This window comes from Coregonus lavaretus (assembly GCF_964263955.1).
Source record: "Coregonus lavaretus genome assembly, chromosome: 39".
Taxonomy (NCBI): Eukaryota; Metazoa; Chordata; class Actinopteri; order Salmoniformes; family Salmonidae; genus Coregonus; species Coregonus lavaretus.
Window position 1 is genome coordinate 20,601,573 of NC_140026.1, and position 26,187 is coordinate 20,627,759.

General features: G+C 43.1%; 3 protein-coding genes across 3 annotated transcripts; 1 reads left to right on the forward strand and 2 right to left on the reverse strand.

The window, feature by feature from the left end:
* Positions 1-978: 978 nt before the first annotated feature.
* On the reverse strand, positions 979-7,690 carry LOC311112874 (perilipin-2-like). The gene is made up of 8 exons (XM_084156012.1): positions 7,616-7,690; positions 7,235-7,274; positions 6,609-6,804; positions 5,012-5,094; positions 4,383-4,701; positions 2,640-2,824; positions 2,324-2,434; positions 979-1,708 (listed from the first exon to the last, which is right to left on the reverse strand). The coding sequence occupies exons 2-8, from the start codon at positions 7,262-7,264 to the stop codon at positions 1,313-1,315; spliced, it is 1,320 nt and encodes a 439-aa protein (XP_084012138.1). The 5' UTR covers positions 7,265-7,274; positions 7,616-7,690; the 3' UTR covers positions 979-1,312.
* Positions 7,691-15,723: 8,033 nt separating this feature from the next.
* Positions 15,724-18,483, forward strand: LOC311113224 (stabilizer of axonemal microtubules 1-like). Its single transcript, XM_084156428.1, has 4 exons — positions 15,724-16,052; positions 16,709-16,891; positions 17,027-17,226; positions 17,445-18,483. Exons 1-4 carry the CDS (start codon positions 16,003-16,005, stop codon positions 18,473-18,475), a joined length of 1,464 nt encoding a protein of 487 aa, XP_084012554.1. The 5' UTR covers positions 15,724-16,002; the 3' UTR covers positions 18,476-18,483.
* An 871-nt stretch (positions 18,484-19,354) lies between these two features.
* LOC311113223 (la-related protein 7-like) lies at positions 19,355-25,409 on the reverse strand. The gene is made up of 13 exons (XM_084156427.1): positions 25,104-25,409; positions 24,587-24,810; positions 24,367-24,467; positions 24,176-24,259; positions 23,934-24,098; positions 23,724-23,829; positions 23,193-23,531; positions 22,436-22,583; positions 22,060-22,199; positions 20,758-20,870; positions 20,513-20,672; positions 19,593-19,684; positions 19,355-19,440 (listed from the first exon to the last, which is right to left on the reverse strand). The coding sequence occupies exons 2-13, from the start codon at positions 24,795-24,797 to the stop codon at positions 19,363-19,365; spliced, it is 1,737 nt and encodes a 578-aa protein (XP_084012553.1). The 5' UTR covers positions 24,798-24,810; positions 25,104-25,409; the 3' UTR covers positions 19,355-19,362.
* Between the last annotated feature and the right edge of the window lie 778 nt (positions 25,410-26,187).

Consider the following 26,187-nt stretch of genomic DNA (forward strand, 5'->3'; position numbering starts at 1 on the left):
CTGCTAATTAGAACACACTGGTTACATTTACTCCTAAATCCCCTGCAACTATGAGAAATAGCATTCCTATTCTGGAGGCCTCAGTCTGTATCCCACTTACTTCACATTATATTCAGTAAAGGAAACTATAGCTGCAATGTTTAAATGCTCACACACCTGCCATGAAAATACGCTGGGAAAGTGACCGCCTTGTAGTTTAACTTTTTGAATGAAAACCCAATCGAACATCTTCATAAAAAGGCATAGAGTATAAGTAAATTAATCCACAAAACACCAATTATATTATATCTTAAATGACCGCGTTATGAATTTTATGATATAATCTTGAATCTGATTCAAAACTGTATGGGACTGGATATGGAAGAGGCGGTCACTTAGCGAATACAAAAATGTTTCAATCCACAACAGACAGTTGAAATACATGAGTATTTATAATTTCAAATACACTGGCCAAGTCAACTACTTCTATTTGAAGTATTTAAAAGTATTTTGAAAAATACTATTTTCAATAACTAACCATTATATTAGACAGATAAGTGTTATTTAGCTGACAATGCAGGTTATTGGTGGGCAAGGGGAGCTGATAGGGGTTCGTTGGTGCTAGTCTCATCTGCCATTTCATCGTCCTCAACTGAGGAGAGGTCAGGTTCCGAGGCCAGGTCGGACAAGGTGAAGTCTGGTACCTGTAAATGGAAAACACAACTAAGCACAAGAACCTGCCTTACTGTATGACCTTTGGACTACTAGGTATTACGAATTAATACAGGGAGGGTTACATCATTGCCAAAACTAGTCCTGGAAAACCATACAACTACAGTTTAGTTAGTTGAACCACACAGACAAACGTAATATCCAAGCTATCAATGTATTACGGACACTGAATTCACTGAAGCCAATGGGTTTCAGTAGTGTATAAAACATCCAATTCCATTCTCAAATGCTTTCACACTGGTTGGTCATTTAAGGCAGCAAGACAGATTACATTTTTAACTTCTTTATTAGAATTGTTGTACAAAGATGGCAGCATACAAGGTAATGTATTAACACAATGCTGTATCTACTATATGGCAGGTTATGATTACAACAGGATATAAAGTGATGTCAAAAACAACAGTAGCATCAAAAGCAATGTGCTGCATAAGAAAATGCATGTGGAAATGAAGCTAGATTATTGAGCACACACTGAGCAACATTCAAACAGTATGTCAACATGTATTCATCAACATGCTGAATAAATGCAGGCTGTGTGACTATCAAGGATATTTGATGGATGAATAATATGAGATGTGATAGTCGTTAAACAGGCAGCTAGTTAGTCTATTGATTTCATCTCCACCTCTGCGGGGGCTGGTGTCTTCTGGGACTGGGAGGACGTGACGGTGGGGGGTGGGGCCAGCCGGGGGTAAAAGGGACCTACCAGCCAGTTGAGGGGTGTGTTGTTAATCAGGTAGTCCATGACGTCATCCAGCGACTCCTTCATCTTGCCCAGCTGGGCCTTGCTGCTGGCCAGCACGCCATCCGACAGGTCCCCAAACGCCGCCGCTTTGCTGAAGCTGGAGTAGACCTGGGAGGCTGAGCGGCTGAGGAACAGCGCCTCCTTCTGGATGTTCTGGGGAAGGCCCTGCAGGCCAGACACCAGAACCTGGCACGTTGTCTGTAGCTGCTGGGTGAGGGAGCGCGCTATGGTCAGGGTCCTCGACTCTATGTTCTGGGGGATAAATGATGAAGACCATTTAATTCACCTGCATCTTCACATACAATAAAGTAGATTTTTCCCCAAGGAGTAGTAATAACTTAAATATGGAATTTGGACTCAAAACTGCAAGAGTGGATCAAATCAAATGTTATTTGCCACATGCACCGAATACAACAGGTGTAGACCTTACAGTGAAATGGTTACTTACAAGCCCTTAACCAACAATGCAGTTAAGAAAAGAAAAAAAAGTGTTAAGTAAAAAATTGATTAATAAAAAAATTGAAACTTATTCAAGAGCAGCAGTAAAATAAAAGAACAGTAGGGAGGCTATATACAGGGGGGTACCAGTACAGAGTCAATGTGGGGGGGCACCGGTTAGTTGAGGTAATATGTACATGTGGGTAGAGTTAAAGTGACAATGCATAAATAATAAAACAGAGTAGCAGCAGCATAAAAGGGGGGTTAATGTAAATAGTCTGGGTAGCCATGATTAGCTGTTCAGTAGTCTTATGGCTTGGGGGTAGAAGCTGTTAAGAAGCCTTTTGGACCTAGACTTGGTGCTCCATGTACAATATGATGTGGCTAAAATTGTATTTTATGATGAGTGCTCTTTAGTATGGTCATTACCTCGGCCTCGTTGCCATCTTTTTCCTCATTAGACTTCCACTCAATCAGGGAGCTCAGTTTCCCTTTCACCTTCTGGTTAGCTCCGTCAATATTCTTTCTGGCGTATTCAATCTAAAAGTGTTGAAAATGAAATGATAGACTTAACGAACATCTCATTCCCACATAAATGAAATGAATTCAGTGCAAGGGAACCTCATGAGATCTTGAAAAATCTTATGAAAGAGTTAAAATAATTTATCTGCAAAATGTACACTTTCTATAGAGAATAATGTTCCCATTTCCACTTCGATTTCAATCATTTGATGTCAACACTCACTAGGTCCACAGTGTGGTTGAGTTGTGAGATGGACTCCTGGCTGCGCTGCTTGGCGTCTTTGACCTGAGCCAGGGCCTTGTGGTATGCCCTCTTACGCAACTTGGTAGACAGAGAGCCCAGTCGGACATAGTAGCTAGGTGCATCCTTGGCCACGTCGAATCCTTTGACCATTTCAGCCTCCATTTCTGTCACGATGAAAAGAGGAACATGAAATTAAAGCGGCAATCAGGAGTTGAAACAATAACTAATCGTTCTCCCCACCACTGTTTCGGTAAAAAGCGGGGGGAATGGGCCTGGAGAAATGTAACCACTCAAATTCAAAGACCGAGCTATGGATTCAAGGAATGACCATCCATGATATCAAAATTATAGTTTTAACCATGTTTTCGGGCTATACAGTGATTGTTTACATTTACTTTGTTTACAAACATTGGATTAGAACAAGCTTATATTTTAGGTTCTGATGGGGTACGACAATTGAACTAAGCTCATGAGGCATTTGTAAGTTATATTCTTCAAGAATCAATGGGTGCATATCATTCATTTATAAGTCCAAAAATGGATGTAGCAACTATTTGTATTTGTGAGAGGTATTGACATGTTGAATGCACCGAGCTGTCTGTCTGAACTACTGGCACACAGCTCGGACACCCAGCATACCCCACAAGACATGCCACCAGAGGTCTCTTCACAGTTTATAAGTCAAGAACAGACTATGGGAGGCGCACAGTACTACATAGAGCTATGACTACATGGAACTCTATTCCACATCAAGTAACTCATGCCAGCAGTAAAATTAGATTTAAAAAAACAGATAGAAATACACCTTATGGAACAGCGGGGACTGTGAAGCAACACAAACAGACACCTACATACAAACACATGATAAAATACGCACTATACACACATGTACACACAGATTGTGTTATAGATATGTGGTAGTTGAGTAGAGGCCTGAGGGCACACACTTAATATGTTGTGAAATCTGTTATGAATGTATTGTAATGTATAACTGCCTTAATTTTGCTGGACCCCAGGAAGAGTAGCTGCTGCCTTGACAGCAGCTAATGGGGATCCATAATAAATACAAAGAATCATTGTAAATGTAATGTAAATGCTTGCTGACATTGTATGGGTTTAAGTGAGCAAGCTTCGTTAATCTAATCACACGTGGCCCCGTGTAGCTCAGTTGGTAGAGCATGGCGCTTGCAACGCCAGGGTTGTGGGTTCGATTCCCATGGGGGGCCTGTATGAAAAAAAAATTATGCACTCACTAACTGTAAGTCGCTCTGAATAAGAGCGTCTGCTAAAATGACTAAAATGTAAAAAACATAGCATTATGAGTAAATGAGTAGTTCACTTCCGAACACAGTCTATTGACAACATATGTTTTGGAAGTGTTGTACGAAACATTGTGTACAGGATTATTCCTCTTTATTCATCACTGTACTCTAAACCAAGATATTTAGCCCAAAACAATCAGAAATGTTATCTTTTGGTCATTAGAAAACATGGGTCATGTCTGAATAAGCTTAGTTTCTGAGAATGTCAACCGAAGCCGATTTGCTGCAGTTTCTCTGGAATGTGGATGAATAGCCACATCAACAGCATAGCTAAATAGTAACAATAACTGATCCTAATGCTCTTTGGTGTTGTTGCTAGCCCCAGTCCCATTCTCCAGAGTCATCACTGAGAATCCATTGTAAGAGGCTATGTTAGGTTATAGGCCTAGCTCTCACTCACCCAACTCATCCTCAGTGCGAGGCAGGTACTGGTCCACCAGGCTCTCGGAGGTGGTGAGTGCCGTGTCCATTCCGCTGCTGACCATCTGGGCCACACGGCTCTCCATCACCGTATTCACACTGCCGTTGACCGCTGCCCGGGTCATCTGCATACCATCCTGGACCGCAGCACGGGTAATCTCCACTCCGTCCTGCACGGCACCCCTGGTCCGGTCCACCGCATTGGTCAAGGTGTGGGACACACTGTCCTTGGCCCCTGTGACGGTGACTGACATCACGTCTTTGGCACCGGTCACTGCATACTTGGCGTTGGCGACAATCTAGACAGGAAGAATGGGATGGGGAGAAAAAAAGTTGTTTTTCATTTAACCAGGAAAGTCACATTGAGATTGAGCTCATTTTTGAAGCGAGTGAACCCTGGCCTTTGGATGACTGCTGACTGACTAGACACTTGCTTACGACAGAGGGAGAGCCATGTCCAAATAGGTGATGCGTCACTGATTTTGAAACCATTGCTCCTCCCTCTACGGTTGGCCAACCTGACTGGCATCCACTTGACTCATTGTGAAATGCGGTGTTGCGTTGTGTCATTCGGTACCAAGCAATAACTGGCCAGTGAGAGTCATGTACCTGCTCAGAAGGCTGGTGCAGGATTGGCAAGGTCTTCTCAATCTTATCCAGACCTTTACAGGCCAAGTCATTGGCCATGGCAACTGGTGGCAGAAAAAGAGGGCATAACATTATAAGCAAAATGTATCACATTCAAGGTTGGGAAGGGAGAGTCAAATTGTAGCACTACAGGAACACAAAAAAAAGTGTTACTGGTTCAAGACAAGGCCAAAGACGTGATTACTAGGTAAAAGGTTATGTTGTTGAGCAACAGCTCAGATGACTTGCCAGACTTCCTGCTCCTTACACAATTAGGAAGTCTAACTCAATCTTCTCATGATCTAGTGCTGAGCGATTAACCAACATTTTGGGAGGGGGTGGGGGGGTTCGGTTATTAAACAACTAATTGACCAATGTCGGTTCAATTACTTGAATTCCATTTACATTCGGGGGGTTTTGTGAGCCCAACGCGCTATTTCTCTAGAGAAAATTCTAATCATTCACGAGAGCAATAAACTGAAGAACTATGTGGGACGCTGGGCTAAAGGGAGTTGTAGTTTTCATCACATTTACATTTTAGTCATTTAGCAGACGCTCTTATCCAGAGCGACTTACAGTTAGTGAGTGCATACATTATAATTTTTTTGATTTTTTTTATACTGGCCCCCCGTGTGAATCGAACCCACAACCCTGGCGTTGCAAACGCCATGCTCTACCAACTGAGCTACCTCCCTGCCAGCCATTCCCTCCCCTGCCAGATCAGAGGCAGTAGGGATGACAAGGAATGTTCTCTTGATAAGTGCGTGAATTTGTCAATTTTCCTGTCCTGCTAAGCATTCAAAATGTAACAATACTTTTGGGGGTCAAGGAAAATGTTTAGAGTAAAAAGTAAATTATTTTCTTTAGGAATATAGTGAAGTAAAAGTAAAAGTTGTCAGAAATATAAATAGTAAAGTACAGATACCCCAAAAAACTACTTAAGTAGTACTTTAAAGTATTTTTACTTAAGTACTTTACGCCACTGCTGCTTTGTTAGGTTAGATACAAACACTGCATAGACCGCATGAGAGAAGAATGTACACAAGGACGAGAGAAAGGGATAGAGACAGTTGGTAAAAGTATGCCTTATCTTTGAAGAACTAGTACTATTAGTTTGCCAGACAGCTCTGCAGCTGGCCTAGCTAAATTGGGGTGCTAAGTAATAGAATAATAAATCAAATAAAATATTAAAAACATTTTGGAAAAAGTTGTTTTATTTGTTACGAAAGTAGTTCACTGGGCCTTTACTAGTCCTGTATTAGCGGACCGATATAGCCTTCTGTACCGAGGGGGTATTCTCAGCACCCCGCTTTGTGTTTGTACTGAAAAACCCAGATTATTTTTTTATAATCTAAACCGAACTGACCTAGAAAAGCACAGTATTTTTGTAATAAGCATGTGTTTAAAATCTTATACTAGAAATTCCATTCTGGCAAAGCGCTTGCTTTTCCATTTTCAGCTTTCCAGATTTTACCAACACATAGGCAATTAATCAAATAGATTAAACTCAATATGTAGGTCTACATTAGTGCAAATATACCAGGTGCCTATAGATTTGGAGATGGCTACATATTCTTACTTTGTGGCTCCAGCTTGCCGATGATGGGTGCTGCACCGGTGAGCGCTGCAGTGGTGAGGGTCCTAACCCCCTGCTCGGCCACCTCACACATGGACTTGAGGTAGGGGTGGTTATCCTTGGTGGTGCAGTAGGCACTGGACACCATGTCATAGGTGGAGCTCACCAAGGGGAGGCTGGCCACCCTCTCAACCACATTCTGGTGAGAAATTAGTTGAAAATGGATGTTAGAACACTGCGTGTTACAATATCTCAAGAGTAATGTCAGCATGCTACAAGTAGAAACCCTAAGTATGCTATTGGCTTCTGAATTTATAGTGTTTTTCCTTCTTCAGATTTAGGATGAGCAACCTAACCCACCTGAGGTCAAAAGGATCCATGCCTAGCAGCTCCTGACTAAAGTTGGCTACTGTAGTATGAAACTTTGTAACTTGCTATCCTTTATCATAACATTGGACTTGTAAACACACAATCAAAATAAAGACAAACCTATAACCATGCCAACTGAATGTCAACTATCTGAGGAGTTGTAGCCTACTTTCGATCATGTTCTGTATATTCACTTCTGTTCTGTTTTATCTGCTGGCACTCACTACTTTGATCCGTTTCACTCCCCAAAAGACACACACCTGGTTATTGACGACTTCAACGACTTCCATGTCTGCAAACCTAAACAAGAGGAGGAAGACAAATTAATGTTATGAACATTTAATTTCTTCCAACAATTTAAAACAGGTTATTTTCTGCTAAATTGCTTTGACCAACTCGGAAGGAAAAAAAATAATCAGCATTGTTTTTCTACATCATTATGTCAACTCAATGATCTACCCAAACAACAACAGGGAAGGCGATATTGATTGATAAAGTGTAGCAGCAAACGTTACTGTATCGCTGTCAAAATCGAAAGAGGAACTCTCGCGTTCAGACAAATATCCACCAAATTGGTTGATAAGTAAATTAAATAAACACATAAAAGTATGATCATGAAAAAGTTTAACAAGATTACCTACCACGTATGTTGGTTAATTTTGGTAGATGATGATCCCAGCAGTGTAATAACTTATTCCGTATCAGATTTGATTGTGAACGAACAGCGCCCGTATTTATAGTCTCTGCTTCTCGCGAGATATTGCTCATAACTTGACGTAATCGCCGCTAACAATTCTAGGGCAAAGGTAACGAGTGTGAAAAGGGCAGGGGATTTCCTAGATAAATGAATGGCCTGACACAGTCCTGTATCACTTGAGGATAAACGATGTCAGACATTTAACATATTGCATGTGATAACTTCTTACACTAACAACCTCTATAGTGGATATCCCATAGATGTTATATGTATCCGATAATACAATTTACTGCTGTTTGGAGTCTATTCCACATTCATTCAGAGATTCCCTTTTAATAATGGTCCCTTAAAGTAGGTGGTGGCCATTTCAGAATACATCCCTAGCCAAAAAGTCATTGAATTCCATGGACTGACCGGCTTTTGAACCTGGGTTTTACAGTACCAGAATCTTTACAGTGAGGGGTGTCAGAAGAACAGATACTTTTATCAAACCATTTAGGCTGTGTGACATGACTCTGTGTGTTACACTATCATTACAATGGCTTGAATCATCATGCCATCCTTAGACTATGAATCATCATGCCATGTGATTTTGGAATACAGTATTACTCAATGATCTATTCCCCAGTTGGCCATTATTTTTGACGTTGCTCAAAGTCTGGATTAAAGAGATATTGGACTAAGATAGACTTTTCTACATAACTGAACCCCCTTTCCTTTGACTTGTATATTTATAAGCATGGAAGTAGTGGTAAAGTAGGTTAAACCTGAGCACCGTGGGTAAATAGGTGGGCAAATGCTAATGAAAATGGAAAGAAATGATCTAGGTTAATAGAAAGGTGGGTAAAAACAAAGTTTACCCTCCACTACGTCACTGGTTATAAGTTGTAGTAGGCTAGAACTGACCCTTCCAATGACTAAGTGACGTTTGTGATTACTACTCTGTACTGGTCTGGACTATCATCCGATTACATAGTGTATTACAATCCAGAAGTGTCCATCATACAATTTTATTTGACTGGCCTGATGTGATGTCAAGCAAAGTACAACCTGTGGACCATGAACAATGAATGTCGTCACTTTATTGATGCACTTTGTGATGTCACCATCAACTGTACAGAATCAGTAGGCCTACATAGCATGGACAAGTTGCAGTTGTCTAGAAGCACATGATAAATGTCTAGCTTTGTATTTTTGTCACATTGGTTTTTGCCGCTTGGCCTAGGCTATGTCTTGCATGTGACATGAGAAACTGACAAGATGACGTACAGTACCAGTCAAAAGTTTGGACACCTACTCATTCAAGGGTTTTTCTTTATTTTTACTATTTTCTACATTATATAATACTAGTGAAGACATCAAAACTATGAAATAACATATGGAATCATCTAGTAACCAAAAAAGTGTTAAACAAATAAAAATATATTTGAGATTTGAGATTCTTCAAAGTAGCCACCTTTTGCCTTGATGACAGCTTTGCACACTCTTGGCATTCTCTCAACCAGCTTCACCTGGAATGCTTTTCCAACAGTCTTGATGTCACGATCGTCTAATGAGGGAGACCAAGGCGCAGCGTTGCGGGTGAACATATTTAATTTATTGTCTAGATCACACGATCAAAACAAAGAACGAAACGTGAAGTCCTTCGATACACAACCAAAAGGAACAAGAAACCACAAAACACAAAGTGCAAGACAAACAGTTAAATATGGCTCCCAATCAGAGACACCCAGCTGACACTCGTTGCCTCTGATTGGGAGTCACTCAGACCAACATAGAAAATTAAACATAGACTTACACACCCTGGCTCAACATAACATAGTCCCCAGAGCCAGGGCGTGACAGTACCCCCCCCCAAAGGCGCGGACTCCGGCCGCGCCAAACAACCACAACAGGGGAGGGACCGGGTGGGCACTCCGCCTCGGCGGCGGATCCGGCTCCGGACATGACCCAGGCACGGGTTGTGTTGGACTGACGACGCACACCCCTGGCTTGATGCGTGGAGGAGGAACGGGCCGGACCGGGCTGACGAAGCGCACCCCTGACTTGGTGCGGGGAGCAGGAATGAGCCGGACCGGGCTGACGACACGCACCACTGACCCGGTGCGGGGAGCTTGGACGGGCCGGACCGGGCTGGCGACGCGCACCACAGACTTGGTGCGGAGAGCAGGAACGGGCCGGACAGGGCTGACGACGCACACCACTGGCTTGGTGCGGGAAGCTTGGATGGGCCGGACTGGGCTGGCGACGCGCACCACAGACTTGGTGCGGAGAGCAGGAACGGGCCGTGCCGGACTGACGACGCACACCACTGGCTTGGTGCGGGAAGCTTGGATGGGCCGGACTGGGCTGGCGACGCGCACCACAGACTTGGTGCGGAGAGCAGGAACGGGCCGGGCTGGGCTGTCGACGCACACCGTAGGCTTTGTGCGTGGAGCAGGGACAGGCCGGGCTGGGCTGTCGACGCACACCACTGACTTGGTGGGAATGGCAGGAACAGGCCGGGCCGGGCTGACGACGCGCACCACTGACTTGGTGGGAATGGCAGGAACAGGCCGGGCCGGGCTGACGACGCGCACCACTGACTTGGTGGGAATGGCAGGAACAGGCCGGGCTGGGCTGACGACGCGCACCACTGACTTGGTGGGAATGGCAGGAACAGGCCGGACCGTACTGGGGACACACACCACTGGCCCCACGCAGGGATCAGGAACGGGCCGGACCGGACTGGTAACACACCCCAGTACCTCTCGCCGTGCCTCCACACTTTCCCTCTCCTCTGTGCCCAGTGGCCCCCCTAACCTGGCGGCCTTCTCTGCCAACGCTTTGCACCGCTCTAACCCGTACACCTGCTGGCCCGACGTCGTGAGCCCCCCCCTAAAAATTTCCTGGGGGTCTCTCCTCCCTCTTGCCAGACTCGCAATCATCTCCTCCCACGTCCATCCTCTCTCCTCGTCACGCTGCTTGATCCAGTCGAGGTTGCCACGGAGATCTGCCAGCGATGGCTCCTGAACACGCTGCTTGGTCTGGTTAAGGTGGTTTCTTCTGTCACGATCGTCTAATGAGGGAGACCAAGGCGCAGCGTTGCGGGTGAACATATTTAATTTATTGTCTAGATCACACGATCAGAACGAAACGTGAAGTCCTTCGATACACAACCAAAAGGAACAAGAAACCACAAAACACAAAGTGCAAGACAAACAGTTAAATATGGCTCCCAATCAGAGACACCCAGCTGACACTCGTTGCCTCTGATTGGGAGTCACTCAGACCAACATAGAAAATTAAACATAGACTTACACACCCTGGCTCAACATAACATAGTCCCCAGAGCCAGGGCGTGACACTTGAAGGAGTTCCCACATGGTTACTACATGATTCCATATGTGTTATGTCATAGTTTTGATGTCTTCACTATTATTCTACAATGTAAAAATAAAGAAAACCCCTTGAATAAGTAAGTGTGTCCAAACTTTTGAACGGTAGTGTATTTGTACAGGATGTGGAAGGTTTTGTAATCCAACTTTATATAAATGTTTACTTAATGTTGCAACTAGTGAAAGCAGCTCCAATGGCCTGTTGAGTGTGATCAAAGTTCATTGTCCTTATTTGACTTCCCTGACGCATCTGAGTCATGCGACAGCTTTATAATTTCAGAGACATCCAAATCGGTCCACTAATACGGGGACTATTAAAGGCCCAGTGCACTACCTTTGTGATTTAAAAAAAACTAAATGTATTTGAGTGTTTACCAGCATTTGTAACTTGAGTCTGACAATTATCTGTACAAAACAGTTAATCTGATAATACTTGTGAAATATAAAAAATACTTGCTTGATGTACTTTGCAAATGCAACTTATTTCTATGAAAACTGAAATGGTCTATTCATTTATTTTCCATGTTAGTAGACACTCTTATCTAGAGCAACTTACAGTAGTGAGTGCATACATTTTCCTACTGGTCCCCTGTGGGAATCAAACCCACAACCCTAGCATTGCAAGCACCATGCTCAACCAACTGAGCCTCACCATCACATCACATCATCACAAACCACTTGATGTATCAATATACTGAATTACTGTATTGTGCATTGTTTTCCTTCATGGTGATGGAAAGTCTACAGGTACAAACCTAGATGACCAGCATATGTACAATACAGTAATGTACATTTAAAATCAAATCAAATTGTATTTGTCACATACCCGTGTTTAGCAGATGTTATTGCGGGTGTAGCGAAATGCTTGTGCTTCTAGCTCCGACAGTGCAGTAATATCTAACAAGTAATATCTAACAATTTCACAACATATACCCAATACACACAAATCTAAGTAAGGAATGGAATTTAAGAATATATACATATATGGACTAAGATACAGTAGAATATTATAGAATAGAGTAAATACATATGAGATGAGTAATACAAGATATGTAAACATTATTAAAGTGACTAGTGTTCTATTTCTTAAGTGGCCAGTGATTTCAATAGGCAGCAGCAGCTACATTAAGTGGTTCGTAAGGATGGTAAATTAACACTGCACAAGAAGTGGTTGTTTTCCATGTTATTTGATCAAGAAAAATATATAATTTGATGAGGATGTTTTTGTTCATAACTTTGCACCTTTTGATGTAAATGTTTGAGGACAGGGTTTTGTTCTTTCTGGATTCCATTAGAATGACAATCGCAGAGAAAGGGACAGGCCAACAACTCTTACAATTCCAACTATTGAATCCTGCAATATACTGTTCTTAATTATACAACTACCTTTTTTTGCCAGTGGAGATGCTGAAAATATGTTTTTGTCCATGCTACAGACCTCTATATTGGTTCCCTAATACTAGTAAAGGCCCAGTGCACTACTTTTGTGAAAACCAAAAACATTTTTAAAAAACACTTATGTTTTGTAATAAAAAAATGATTGGATTCTGATTTTTCAGGGGGTGCTGCAGCACCGTCAGCACCCCTACTTCCCGTGGCTATGCTTCCCTTGGCATCCATGAATACATGCCACTGGGTCTCTCTCTCTCTGTGTGTGTCTCTCTCTCTGTGTGTGTGTCTCTCTCTCTCTCTGTGTGTGTGTCTCTCTCTCTCTCTGTGTGTGTGTCTCTCTCTCTCTCTCTCTTTGTCTCCCTCCATCAAGATTAAATCATGCCACCAAGCGGATAGTATAATTTTCATTATGTGGTGATACTTTAAAAGACAGGGTATAGCTGCCCCTATGTGGACTCTTTGATACATTGCAGGTTAAGATTGGATATCCTTTTTGGATTGCGACCGCTATGCCCAGCAGTGTATTCATGGCATAATGGAGTAAATTGATTATAGGCCAATAACAGGTTGAGGTCAGTATGACAAATACATACAAAAATAATGAGAACACCCCAAATATATATATATATGTACAGTAGGGGAAAAAAGTATTTAGTCAGCCACCAATTGTGCAAGTTCTCCCACTTAAAAAGATGAGAGAGGCCTGTAATTTTCATCATAGGTACACGTCAACTATGACAGACAAAATGAGAAAAACAAATCCAGAAAATCACATTGTAGGATTTTTAACGAATTTATTTGCAAATTATGGTGGAAAATAAGTATTTGGTCAATAACAAAAGTTTCTCAATACTTTGTTATATACCCTTTGTTGGCAATGACACAGGTCAAACGTTTTCTGTAAGTCTTCACAAGGTTTTCACACACTGTTGCTGGTATTTTGGCCCATTCCTCCATGCAGATCTCCTCTAGAGCAGTGATGTTTTGGGGCTGTCGCTGGGCAACACGGACTTTCAACTCCCTCCAAAGATTTTCTATGGGGTTGAGATCTGGAGACTGGCTAGGCCACTCCAGGACCTTGAAATGCTTCTTACGAAGCCACTCCTTCGTTGCCCGGGCGGTGTGTTTGGGATCATTGTCATGCTGAAAGACCCAGCCACGTTTCATCTTCAATGCCCTTGCTGATGGAAGGAGGTTTTCACAAAAAATATCACGATACATGGCCCCATTCATTCTTTCCTTTACACGGATCAGTCGTCCTGGTCCCTTTGCAGAAAAACAGCCCGAAAGCATGATGTTTCCACCCCCATGCTTCACAGTAGGTATGGTGTTCTTTGGATGCAACTCAGCATTCTTTGTCCTCCAAACACGACGAGTTGAGTTTTTACCAAAAAGTTCTATTTTGGTTTCATCTGACCATATGACATTCTCCCAATCCTCTTCTGGATCATCCAAATGCACTCTAGCAAACTTCAGACGGGCCTGGACATGTACTGGCTTAAGCAGGGGGACACGTCTGGCACTGCAAGATTTGAGTCCCTGGCGGCGTAGTGTGTTACTGATGGTAGGCTTTGTTACTTTGGTCCCAGCTCTCTGCAGGTCATTCACTAGGTCCCCCCGTGTGGTTCTGGGATTTTTGCTCACTGTTCTTGTGATCATTTTGACCCCACGGGGTGAGATCTTGCGTGGAGCCCCAGATCGAGGGAGATTATCAGTGGTCTTGTATGTCTTCCATTTCCTAATAATTGCTCCCACAGTTGATTTCTTCAAACCAAGCTGCTTACCTATTGCAGATTCAGTCTTCCCAGCCTGGTGCAGGTCTTCAATTGTGTTTCTGGTGTCCTTTGACAGCTCTTTGGTCTTGGCCATAGTGGAGTTTGGAGTGTGACTTTTTGAGGTTGTGGACAGGTGTCTTTTATACCGATAACAAGTTCAAACAGGTGCCATTAATACAGGTAACGAGTGGAGGACAGAGGAGCCTCTTAAAGAAGAAGTTACAGGTCTGTGAGAGCCAGAAATCTTGCTTGTTTGTAGATGACCAAATACTTATTTTCCACCATAATTTGCAAATAAATTCATAAAAAATCCCACAATGTGATTTTCTGGAGAAAAAAATTCTCAATTTGTCTGTCATAGTTGACGTATACCTATGATGAAAATTACAGGCCTCTCTCATCTTTTTAAGTGGGAGAACTTGCACAATTGGTGGCTGACTAAATACTTTTTTCCCCCACTGTATATGTCATAAAGTTTGTCACATTCAAAGAATATGTTCCAATTATATGATCACACCTGTGGAACGAGCCTTCATTATGACACAAACAACACATTCTCGAATATTAAATTCCAATTTTGGAATCATTATTCTAAACCACAAAATTATGTTCAAAGTTTAATCTGACAGCAGGAGTGGAGTGTATAGTCAACAGACAGACACCATGACAATCCAATGTTTGTGCCAGATATGCACCTGCGGGTAGGTACCAATATCCCAACCGACGGTGCACTCACACAGCGATTTCAGCTGTAGTGTATGTAGTCTAGTGTTTTTTTGGCTAAGAAAACGTAACAGATGGAGAGCTGTAACTACGACACAGCCTACGAGGTCACACTGACTCAAAATCATAATGTCTCAGAGCCTATTCTCATGGATGTCTATCACTCATTTCCACTCCAAATTCGGAACTGGAGTGGACATGGGATGACCAATATGTTAGTATTAGTATTTTGTATTTTGTTTACTTAAAGTAGCGGGAATTTATGTAATCCATTTCCCCAACGAAAACCCTGGAAATAACCCTCTACATAGAGCATAAGCATAGCCGCGTCCTCATCCTCGAGCGAAGCAGAGCTGGAAGAGAAACTGAAGCCCCGTTTATACCTGGTTCTAATTTACGTCCTTTGACCTGATCGTGTCCACATTCTGATTGTGCCCACATTGTTAGACAGGTGTGACAATCAAAATACACATTGTGATCTGATTGTGATTAGATCATCCCGCCCACCCTCAGAGGTAGTCAGACACGTATTGTGTCTGGATATCTTACAAGTGTAGACAGTTCTGGACAGAGAAACAATTTAAATCATAATTATTCCGCCCTCTAAAATCCTTGACAGGTGGCACCATTGACTGATTACATCAATATGTGTTTTACAATAAATACATAAATATAATTATGAAAGAATAGCTGTGAAATAATTTGCATAAAGGAAGGGACCAGGAAATCTGGTCACAATGCAGACATAGTGGACGGATAACAGACGCATGGTGTGTAGACATATTTCTGGAAATGTAGGCACAATCAGAATGTAGAGAAGATCAGGATAAAGGACCCATGTTAGCACCAGGTATAAACAGGGCTTGAGAGAGAGAGTAGAGAGAGTGAATAATCCACGGGCATTTATTTTTAGAAGCTCTCTCAGTCGCTACGCACTTCATGTAGCCTACTACAACACAGCCCGTGTTCTTCTGGTCAATAATTTAAACGCGTTTGGGACGATGGATTGGAACACAACACCCGAGCGCACAGCGTAAAGACGCGCAGGCCTATCCCATAGTGTGATGTTTCAAGCTATATCCGGAATTTGGAGATGCCCACCTTTGCCAATGAGGTAAGATCATTCATGTTTTAACTTTGGGGTCGTTAAATACCTCGGATCTGGCATGGAGTGTGAGTTATATTCTGGTGATGGAGAGAGGATATGGCTGTGGGTTGCAGTACATGTTTACCTGAAGGCAGGGTAGGTTACGCCCGTACCAACAGAATGCAAATATATTGACTGTGACCCGATGAAACCACATGATCATTATACATCATGCTAGTGTTATCGTTCATCTTCTAATTACATTTACAAGTTTAAATGCTGAATAATTATTTTTGCATGCTGTGTGAGACCAAATTATATGTTTTTTAATGTAGCTTATCTGAGAGAAGAGCGACAAACTAATCTGAGCGCAATATAATTTCAAAAAATTTCTAAGAACTACATTCCATTTCTGTTCAGAACAGTGGAGGCTGCTGAGGGAAGGACGGCTCATTATAATGGCTGGAACTGAGCGAATGGAATGGCATCAAACACATTTAAACCATGTGTTTGACGTATTTGATACCATTCCACCTATTCAGCTCCAGCCATTACCACGAGCCTGTCCTCCCCAATTAAGGTGCCACCAACCAGAACACCACTTTGACCAACAGCCGATTCTCAACAACACACTCTTGGGCCATTCCAACCAATCCCAACACTTAATCCCTTTCTCTTGGCAGGCATCACCACTGCTCACAAGGATCCCATCCAGAGGAACCATGTGTCCTGATCCCAGGCTGCATGGTCTCGGAATACCAGGAAAAGTACCCTGCCTACTGCACCACTGTCGTTCGGGCAGCCAAGAAGCTGAATAATGAGTATCAGCCACTGGAGGGAAGGATATCCAACATGACCACTTTCAAGTGAGAGACACATAATTCATCAAATAAGATATGATATTCTGGTAGAAAAAGAGTGAATGACAACATTAACAATTTAATAGTTTGAGTAGTTTATTCAGTCTGCACGTTGCAAGTCATGAGGGTAATGTCTTTCAGGTCAGACTACGTGGCCCATGAAGTGACCCAGAGGCCACCAAAGGTCACCAAGGTGTATGAGCCACCTGACGGGAGAATGAGACACAGCAGTACCTACACCAGGGACTACCCAACCCACCCGGTTCAGAAGCACATTGTGACCAAGCCAGAGGTGTATCATCCACCCACAGCAAAGATGGTTGCTCAGTCCTTATACAAAGGTACAGATTATGTGTCTTTAGTAGGGGAATAGCTTAAGATGTAGGCTACTCAGTATTCGAAAGATTAATAAATCAATTATAATCAAATCAACAATAATTGTTCAAATGAAATGAATACATCTTGGCGTTAACATTGAATTTGTAGATGTTTTTAATGGTCAGATGAAATGAAACCATGGATTTGACATTAAACGTAGTCCTCTCTCTATTATTTCCAGGGGAATTCCGAGCATGGCACAACCAGAAAGTCCAACCCTACAGGACGTGTGACAACCTGAAGCTGAACGACAGCAAGTTCGAGGTGACCACCACCTTCCAAGACGACTACTGCTACAAGGGCCCGACCGAGGCCAGGGAGAGCTTCAAACCGGCCGCCGACACCCGGGAGACCCTGCCCTTCGACGGCGCCACCAACTACCACACGCAGTATGTCCCCCACCCGGTCCAGCCCACGCAGCCCAAAGGGAAGGCTGTCTACAGGCCCACCAGCGCCCCCCTCAATGGGGTCTCCACCTACAGGCAGGACTACCGGGGCCTGCCAGCCGAGCCCGCCAAGCCCTTTAGGGCAAAGGTGGCCTGGGAGAGCAGCCCGGCTGTATTCCAGGGGACCAGTGAGTTCCGCGACCAGTACAAGGTCTGGCCCCTGCAGCCCAAGCACCAGCACCAGGCTGAGAAGTACTGCCCACCCGAGGGCACTATGGTCGGTCTGTCCACAGCTCATGCTGACTATGTCGACCACGAGTGCCAGCAGCGGCCCCAGTCCGCCCGTCCCCCGGTCGAGGCCTGGGTGAAGGAGGCCAGGGAGCCCCTCCAGACCAGGTCAACCATGAAGGAGGACTACCGGACCTGGGACGTGGTCCCCCCCCCCCCCATGGTCTACGCAGATGAGCTAGAGAAACCCAAGGGGGCTTTCGCCAACACCACCACCTTCCGCTCAGCATACACGCCCAAGACGGCCCAGCGCGCCACCAGCTTTAAGCCCACCCAGAAGCTGCTGAGTCCCAAGGCCATGGATGAGGAATCCAGCTATCGCTCCACCTACACACCCAAGGAGATCCCACCTTGCCCAGCCCGGGATGGCTGTCCTCCTGGCTTTGAGTACAGCTCCATGGGGGCTGGAGGACACAGGCTGTACCGGACCACCTCGGTACAGGAAACGGGGCTGGCCGCTGCAACGTCCGATAAGCCCTCTTACTCCCACAGCAGGAAGAGCTGCAGGGTCCCCAGCCGAGCCAAGAGGGCGCCGTAGAGTCCCGACCACTGACCTGCACACACAGCTAGCTAGGGGGGTGTCTTAGATTTATATTCAAATATATTAATTGACATTTTAGATGAATTAATCACATTAATGAGCACCTCAGGTATTTTGTATGGTCACTCACATAAAAAAAAGCATAATCCTGATTGTGCATGTGTTTTTTTTTATACCAAGAATTCATAACAATTCTTACTTTGAATATTGTGTAATTGTTAAGCTGTTTTCTATTTAATGTTACATAAGTTAACAATGTGGACACGAATGTAAAATATAATTTAGCATGGTAATGCACCTAATGCTGCATGCATGATGTGTGTGAACAATATAATGCATGAGGCTTTTGTTCATGGGCTGAATAAAAAAGCCACAAGTCCATTACTAAGCACCAAAATGTATATTTATTATTTAGAAAATAGTAAAATTCCTTCAAAAACAAAAGGTTATTGTTGCCATGCCATGTTAGCGAAAACCGTTCTTGAACAAAGCTTGTCTGGGCACGTTTTGAAATCATATTTACAGTATATACACATTCACATTTCATTACTGAAATTTACGCACCTCTCACTTCAACATAATTTAGAAAAAAATTGAGTAGTGCGCAAATCTATTTCCCAATTTAAATAATGTAGCAGCTTTCTACTTGTAGAACAGTCTCCATACATAATAACCTTCCCGTCAGTGGAAGGTTATTATGTATACCTTTTAAAACCATGGCTTCTCTCTGCTTGTAACATTCTCAAGAATAGGAAAAATAAAAAATGCTTCACAAAAACATCATCCAATGTAGAAATGACAAAATGGCCAACATTTCAATAAACTCTTAAGGAAGAAAATTATTCAGAAAAGAAAGGACACACAGTAGAACTTGACAGTTTTGATCAGTCCTCCATGAAACGGATGTGCTTAGTGGCCTCCTTGGCCCTGGCTATGATGATTTTCTCGGCTTTGGAAATGAGCTGGGGCAGAAAAATAGATAAAATGAGTGAACAACATGCTCATAATGTGTTTTTTTCTCCCTAATTAAAATGGTTGGGTGCTGCTAGAGATCCTAGTAAATAATCCATAGAAAATTAAAATTATAGAAAATTAAAATGGAGGGGAAGCCTACTTTCTCTGTGCCCCGTTTCTTGTCTCTGGGTCGGTTCAGCTTAGCTTGGCGGTCCACCAGGATCTTCTGCCAGTACCTTTGTTCATGGTCGCCTAAAAGTAAAAATTAATGAACAAATGAGCAATTGTGACATAATTCAGCCACATTTTTCTCTTAATGAGCAAATGAAGCCAAATTAATCAAACATCTTTTGGTAAAAGACATTCATTCATGAATATGCTTTCTTGATCCTCTAATGATGACGCTGTAAGAGGAATTGAAAAACAACTGTTAATATATCATAATAATAATAATAATAATAATAATAATAATAGCCATTTAGCAGACACTTTTATCCAAACCGACTTAGTCATGCGTGCATACATTTTACATACGGGTGGTCCCGGGAATCGAACCCATTATCCTGCCGTTGCAAGTGCCATACTCTACCAACTGAGCTACAGAGAACCCCCAACTGTTAATTGACCATTATCTTACATCTCCATTGCCTCTGTTCAGATGTAGTAAATTGTTTAAGGCCCTGTTTGAATTCTCCCAAATACATCCCTCCTTCCTCCCATCCTTGAAGAAATCACTGATCTAATATGAGCAAGGCTACCTCTGTGTTGCTGTCACTAGTCATGTAAGCGGCAGGTAGCTTAGTGGGTAAGAGCGTTGTGCCAGTAACCGAAAGGTCGCTGGTTCTAATCCCCGAGCCGACTATGTGAAAAATCTGTCGATGTGCCCTTAAGCAAGGCACTTAACCCTAATTGCTCCTGTAAGTCGCTCTGGATAAGAGCGTCTGCTAAATGACTAAAATGTAAAAATGTAAAAAATGTCAGCGATTACCTCAAGATAGGGAGGAAGGAAGGATGCAATGAAAGATGATTTGAACAGGGCCCTTGAGGAACCACTGAGAAGTAATGGGAGAGTCAGCATACCAGAGAGGATCTCTAGCTGCCAGCTGTGTTTGTTCTGCAGGTCGGTGCGAGCGTCAATGATGGCCTTGGCCTCTACTGGACTCTTGAAGCGGACGTAACCCTCAGCGTCACCCTCTAGGGTGTCCACATACACCACTGGGGAAACCTCTGAGAGAGCATCCTAGACACACACATGTGCACACACATTTTTGGTTAGAAGAACACATGGCTCTAATCATTTTTACATGGTAAAAGCACATCTCTACCTTGATTACTTTTCTCCCAGGTAAGGGTTTGGTGTGTGTGATCTTGACGATGCAGCCACTCTCAAACTGAGGCCCGGGGGGAGTCTCCTTTTCACCTGATTTACGCTCCTCAGCTGTGGAAAAAAAGAGAGACAGAAATACATGAAGACATAATATTGTGTTCAGAAATTGTCAATTTAATGGGAACCAGTTTCAAAAGATTTTCCGCATTTATTCTAATGTAATATGTGGACAGTAAACTAACATTTGACTCGATATGTTCAATATTTGGGGTGTTTATAAGAGTACTAAGGGATTTAATTATGCAGAAGTTGTACTACTGACAGATAGGTAAGTAGTGGGTAAATATTAGGCAATAACTACACTGAACAAAAATATAAACGCAACATGCAACAGTCTCAACATTTTTATAAGGAAATCAGTCAATTGAAATAAATTCATTAGGCCCTAATCTATGGATTTCACATGACTGGGAATACAGATATACATCTGTTGGTCATAGATACCTTTAAACAAAAAAGTAGGGGCGTGGATCAGAAAACAGTCAGTATCTGGTGTGACCACCATTTACCTCATGCATCTCCTTCGCATAGAGTTGATCAGGCTGTTGATTCTGACCTGTGGAATGGTGTCCCACTCCTCTTCAATGGCTGTGTGAAGTTGCTGGATATTGGCGGAAACTGGAGCACGCCGTCGTACAAGTCGATCCAGAGCTTCCCAAACATGCTCAATGGGTGACATGTCTGGTGAGTATGTAGGCCATGGAAGAACTGGGACATTTTCAGCTTCCTGGAATTGTGTACAGATCCTTGCGAAATGGGGCCATGCATTATCATGCTGAAACATGAGGTGATGGTGGCGGATGAATGGCACGGTATCTCTGTGCATTCAAATTGCCATCGATAAAATGCAATCGTGTTCATTGTCCGTAGCTTATGCCTGCTCATACCAAAACCCCACTGCTACCATGGGGCACTCTGTTCACAACATTGACATCAGCAAATCGCTCGCCCACACGACGCCATACACGTGGTCTGCCATCTGTCCGGTACAGTTGAAACTGGGATTCATCTGTGAAAAGCACACTTCTCCAGCGTGCCAGTGGCCATCGAAGGTGAGCATTTGTACACTGAAGTCGGTTACAATGCCAAACTGCAGTTAGTTCAAGACCCTGGAGAAATAAGCTTTTTGTGCGCATGGAACATTTCTGGGATCTTTTATTTCAGTTCATGAAACGTCATGTATGTTGGGACCAACACTTTACATGTTGCGTTTATATTTTTGTTCAGTATAGGTACTTACATGTCTGTTGCAGACTGGTGTCCATCTCCATCTTCCCTCCTGCCCCCTTGTGGTGGAACTTGGTCAAGCACGTCTTCAGAGCTCCCATGCTCCTCTTCTGCAGGGTCAGATACTCCTGCTTCAGCTTCAGCCAGTCTTTCCTTCCATCCAGAGCCAGAAGGAGAGGATGGAGAGGGAGAGGTAGAGAAAGGAGAGAGAGAACAAAAGAAAGAGCAAGCTCTTCATTCTAAATAATATCTTGTCTAACACTAGGGTATTGGATTGTTCAATAAAGATGCTATGCTTTAGACTAAGTTATTTAGGGATTATGTCAATGCTGTTGGTCTGATTGACTAAGAGTAAGCTAGTAGTGATAAAGATGCATGATAGTTCTTACTTGGAGAGAACCCGGAGAGGAATAACCTCTTCCCCGATCTTCACCCTCTCCTTGTGCTTCTTCTTCCTTTTCCTCTTGGCTTTTAGCAGGGAGTCGTCCATCTTCTCCTCCTCTTCCTCTTTCTCCTCCTTAGCCTTGACAGGCAGGTCTGAAGAACACAAGATTATTATTAGGCTTAATTTGTCACTGCTGACCATCTCACTATAGTGTCAGACCGGGAGACCATCCTTAGAGCAGGATTTAGTCAAACCTGCCCACGTGTGATTCTGAACTAGGAGCATCTACCTGTGAATGAGAGGAGTCTACCCAGTATTTTCTTGTATGCAAAACCATTTTGTGTGATTTTATCTGTTCACAAGCAATTAGTGATGGTGGTGGTGGGGGTCAATAGTTACATATCGGGATATTGTTTCACGATATATTGTATCGTTTTGACAATATCACAATATTATTTTTGTGCTAGTTGCACCAAAACTCCTTCACAGCTTGTTCTCCATCGTTTTAAATAGGGAGCCAATTTGTTTTCATCACTTTTATTTCCATGACTGATCAAAACTCATTCTCATGGCTCTCTTGTCTCTCTGCAGCAGACATATGGTGAGCAATATGTTTGGAACATCGCAATAAAATCACAGTATTGAATCACAATACATATAGAATCGGCACCTAAGTATCGTGATATTGTATCGTGAGGTACCTGGTAATTCCCAGCCCTACAAGCAATGTGATGCGGGTTCAATATAATGAAGGGCCTTACCTTTCCCATCGCTCTCCTTCACCTTGTCATCCTTCCCCTCACTCGTCTTCCTCAGCTTGGATGGCATGTCTCCCTGGGCGTCACTCTCTGAGCTCTCCCCTGTCTGGGACCGCCGTCTCTTCTTCTCTAGCTTTTTGGATGGGGGCTTCCTTGTGCCCTCCGCAGGTACTACGCCCTCTGCACCCTCGGCCGTGTGTTTCCTCTTCCTGTCAGAGGGTTTAGACTCAGATTCTATTTCCTGTTTGCCCCCGCCCACTGTCGTCTCCGTCTGTGACAGGGCGTCCTCTTTGGCGCTCCCCCTGGACTTCTTCTTCTTCCTCTCCTCCTCCTCTTCCTTGTCTGCAAAGACACACACACACACACACACACACACACACACACACACAGTAGATTCACAGATGGTAAAGGGTGTTAACTTGATACTTGAAGCGTTGCCACTTTACTCAAAAGTGGCCAACATACGCATTTGTTCTTATTGTGTGTAGTCACTCTGGAGTTAACCAGTGATGCTACATTTTTCCCAATACCCACCTTGTGTGGTGTTCAGGGAGGGTGGATCAGGGATAGGCTTCCTGTTCTTGGTCTTGGGAAAGATGCCAGGCTTCCTGCGGGCGTCCTCTGGAGGGTTGTTTAGCATCTGGACAAGGAGAACATGGTTAGTTCTCTACCAGTTTGTTACTAGATAGAACACATCAATTCAATCATGAAATGAATTACAGAGAAATCTTTATGATATCTCACCTCTATGGCTTTCTGTGCTTCCTCTTCTGTCTCAAACTCAACGAAGGCAAACCCTTTGGAGTGGCCCGTGGTTTTGTATCTTGGCACGCTGACGTAAACCACATTTCCACATTTGGTGAACACTCGCTCTAGCCAGTCGTGGGTTACTTTCTTGGGCAGAAGTTCCTGGGGGGAAGCTGTATTTTATAATAACCAAAGGACCACGTCATGAATTGACAAACATGAATGTAACTGGTATTTACCACATAGACTGTTCGCTTGTCTACATCTTTTGGATCCTCTCCTATTGGACGCTGCCGTCGCACTTTAGTTCCCTCTAGGTTGACCTAAAGGACCAAAACAGGTCACAGTGAACACCATAAATCTATGGATTCGATACAAAACTCCAACCAGCATGCAACTGAAAAACTGAATATATACAGTAGTACTTTACCTCAACGACAGATGCATTTTTCAGCGCTCTAGCAATCAACTTGCAATCAGTTGTCAGATTTTTCATTCGGTTGAAGGACGTCAACACTGATATGTCAACATCTGTAGAAAATAAAACCACTGTTGACAGTAGCAGCTCAACTCGCTTCAAATGAAAGGAACTTACAGGGAAAGTAAACTAGCCAGCTACTACACCAGTGCTGCTTATTGCAATGACTTACATCCATCTCGTGACTCCTCAATGAGTTGTCTCAGAAACCTGTCCTTGTGAAGGTTGACATCCCCGAACCAGAAGTCCACCTGTTTCTTCACATCTGCCATCACCTGTTTCACACGAGACCTCTTTTTCTTCTCATTCTCTTTGTTCTTTCCGCTGAGGTCTATGGTGGATGTGGCACCACATCCCACTGCTCTTTTCTCAGTGTCAACCATGAGCTGTTTACACCTGAGTGAGTGGTACATGTCATGTGTAAAATTACACTGAAGGTAGCTATTGGCATCAATTCATCATAAGCTAACTAGTGTTTTGAATTCTACTAAGTGAGATCACTGAGTCGAATGTTAATGTTATGTAGCTAATGTGCATGATTATATGTATTTAGTTAGCTAGCTTGAGAGCGAGTTGGCACTGAGATGAGATGGGGGGGGGGGGGGGGGTAGCCATGGGGATAGCAAGGGGACCCCTGCCCCCAAACATATTTTAGAAGGAAAGTTAGCAAATCTAACAGAAGACATTACCTTATTCTCTGCGGCAAAAAGTAATACGTTAGCTAGCTAAATTATCTTTCAGATTTCATTCTAGACGCTACTGGCATTTGTTTTGTTTTTGCCAACTGTTCGGTCCTCACACTGAGAAAGTCACGCTCAACCTTTCTTGACGAATAATTAGTTGGTAAACACACTATAATTTAGCAAAATGTACACCAAAATTCCACATGTCATGATACATATTAGAGGAAATAAGCTCAACACAGGCTCTAGTACCAAAAGCTAAATAAGATGGTATTTCTCTAACCAGGCTTTCTGCCAACCTATTTTGTCTCTTGTTGATGACGTTTCATCTGTGGGAATCAAGAAAAAGGAGGGAAATACCATAAAGAACGATAGAGGCCTCTAGTGACCATAAGGCCATTTTGGCAGATTTGTGTTAGACTCTTTTCACCAAACAGATAGGTTAACAAGCGTAATTTGATGAAAAGTGTATATGATATGATGATAATAACGTTAACAACATGTCTATATAACAGTACTTGGAAGATAGTCACCAAGAGAAATGGATGGAGGAGGACTCAAAAGAAGAAGAGCCAGTTGCTCAAGTAAAAGAAGAGAGAACGGTAAGATTGGTCCTCTGGTCATTTGGGCTCTTTGCTAGCTTTTAATCTATCTGTCTATGTATTGGCTAAATAATGGGCTGCTTTGACTTGATGTTTCACATTAAGCATACTAATGTGGGATTTGAAATCTGTTTTCTTGAAGGCCAAATGGAAATCAAGTGCCAAGAAGACCTCAGCCGACCGTGATACTGAAGCAGGTTCGAGTTTTTGGATATTAAAACATGACTTTTCCCAGTACATGTACCGTTTGGTTAGTGTGCCCTTTGTTGTGCAGATTCAACAAATTTTTTAAATGAAAAAAAACGTATACATTTTTGTCCTTTAGGTCCCTCTGTGGCATTCTCTTCGGATAAATACCAAAACAGGGCAGCAGTAATTCAACTCTTACAGAAGGAACTTCTCAATAGTCTACTTCACCCCTCAGGAACGGAAGAGGACATCTGCTTCCCTATCCTCACCAATTTCATGAGTAATCTCACTGATAGGTC

Excerpts from the sequence above, each read along its gene's own strand:
- LOC311112874 (XM_084156012.1), bottom strand. The coding sequence starts at position 7,264 with ATGGAAGTCGTTGAAGTCGTCAATAACCAG. Across the intron at positions 5,095-6,608 it reads CGGCAAGCTGGAGCCACAAA|TTGCCATGGCCAATGACTTG; the intron begins GTAAGAATATGT and ends TTCTGCCACCAG. Across the intron at positions 4,702-5,011 it reads TGCACCAGCCTTCTGAGCAG|ATTGTCGCCAACGCCAAGTA; the intron begins GTACATGACTCT and ends CTTCCTGTCTAG.
- LOC311113224 (XM_084156428.1), top strand. The coding sequence starts at position 16,003 with ATGTTTCAAGCTATATCCGGAATTTGGAGATGCCCACCTTTGCCAATG. Across the intron at positions 16,053-16,708 it reads TGCCCACCTTTGCCAATGAG|GCATCACCACTGCTCACAAG; the intron begins GTAAGATCATTC and ends TTCTCTTGGCAG. Across the intron at positions 16,892-17,026 it reads TCCAACATGACCACTTTCAA|GTCAGACTACGTGGCCCATG; the intron begins GTGAGAGACACA and ends AATGTCTTTCAG.
- LOC311113223 (XM_084156427.1), bottom strand. The coding sequence starts at position 24,797 with ATGGTTGACACTGAGAAAAGAGCAGTGGGATGTGGTGCCACATCCACC. Across the intron at positions 23,830-23,933 it reads AAGCACAGAAAGCCATAGAG|ATGCTAAACAACCCTCCAGA; the intron begins GTGAGATATCAT and ends CTCCTTGTCCAG. Across the intron at positions 23,532-23,723 it reads CTCCCTGAACACCACACAAG|ACAAGGAAGAGGAGGAGGAG; the intron begins GTGGGTATTGGG and ends GTGTCTTTGCAG.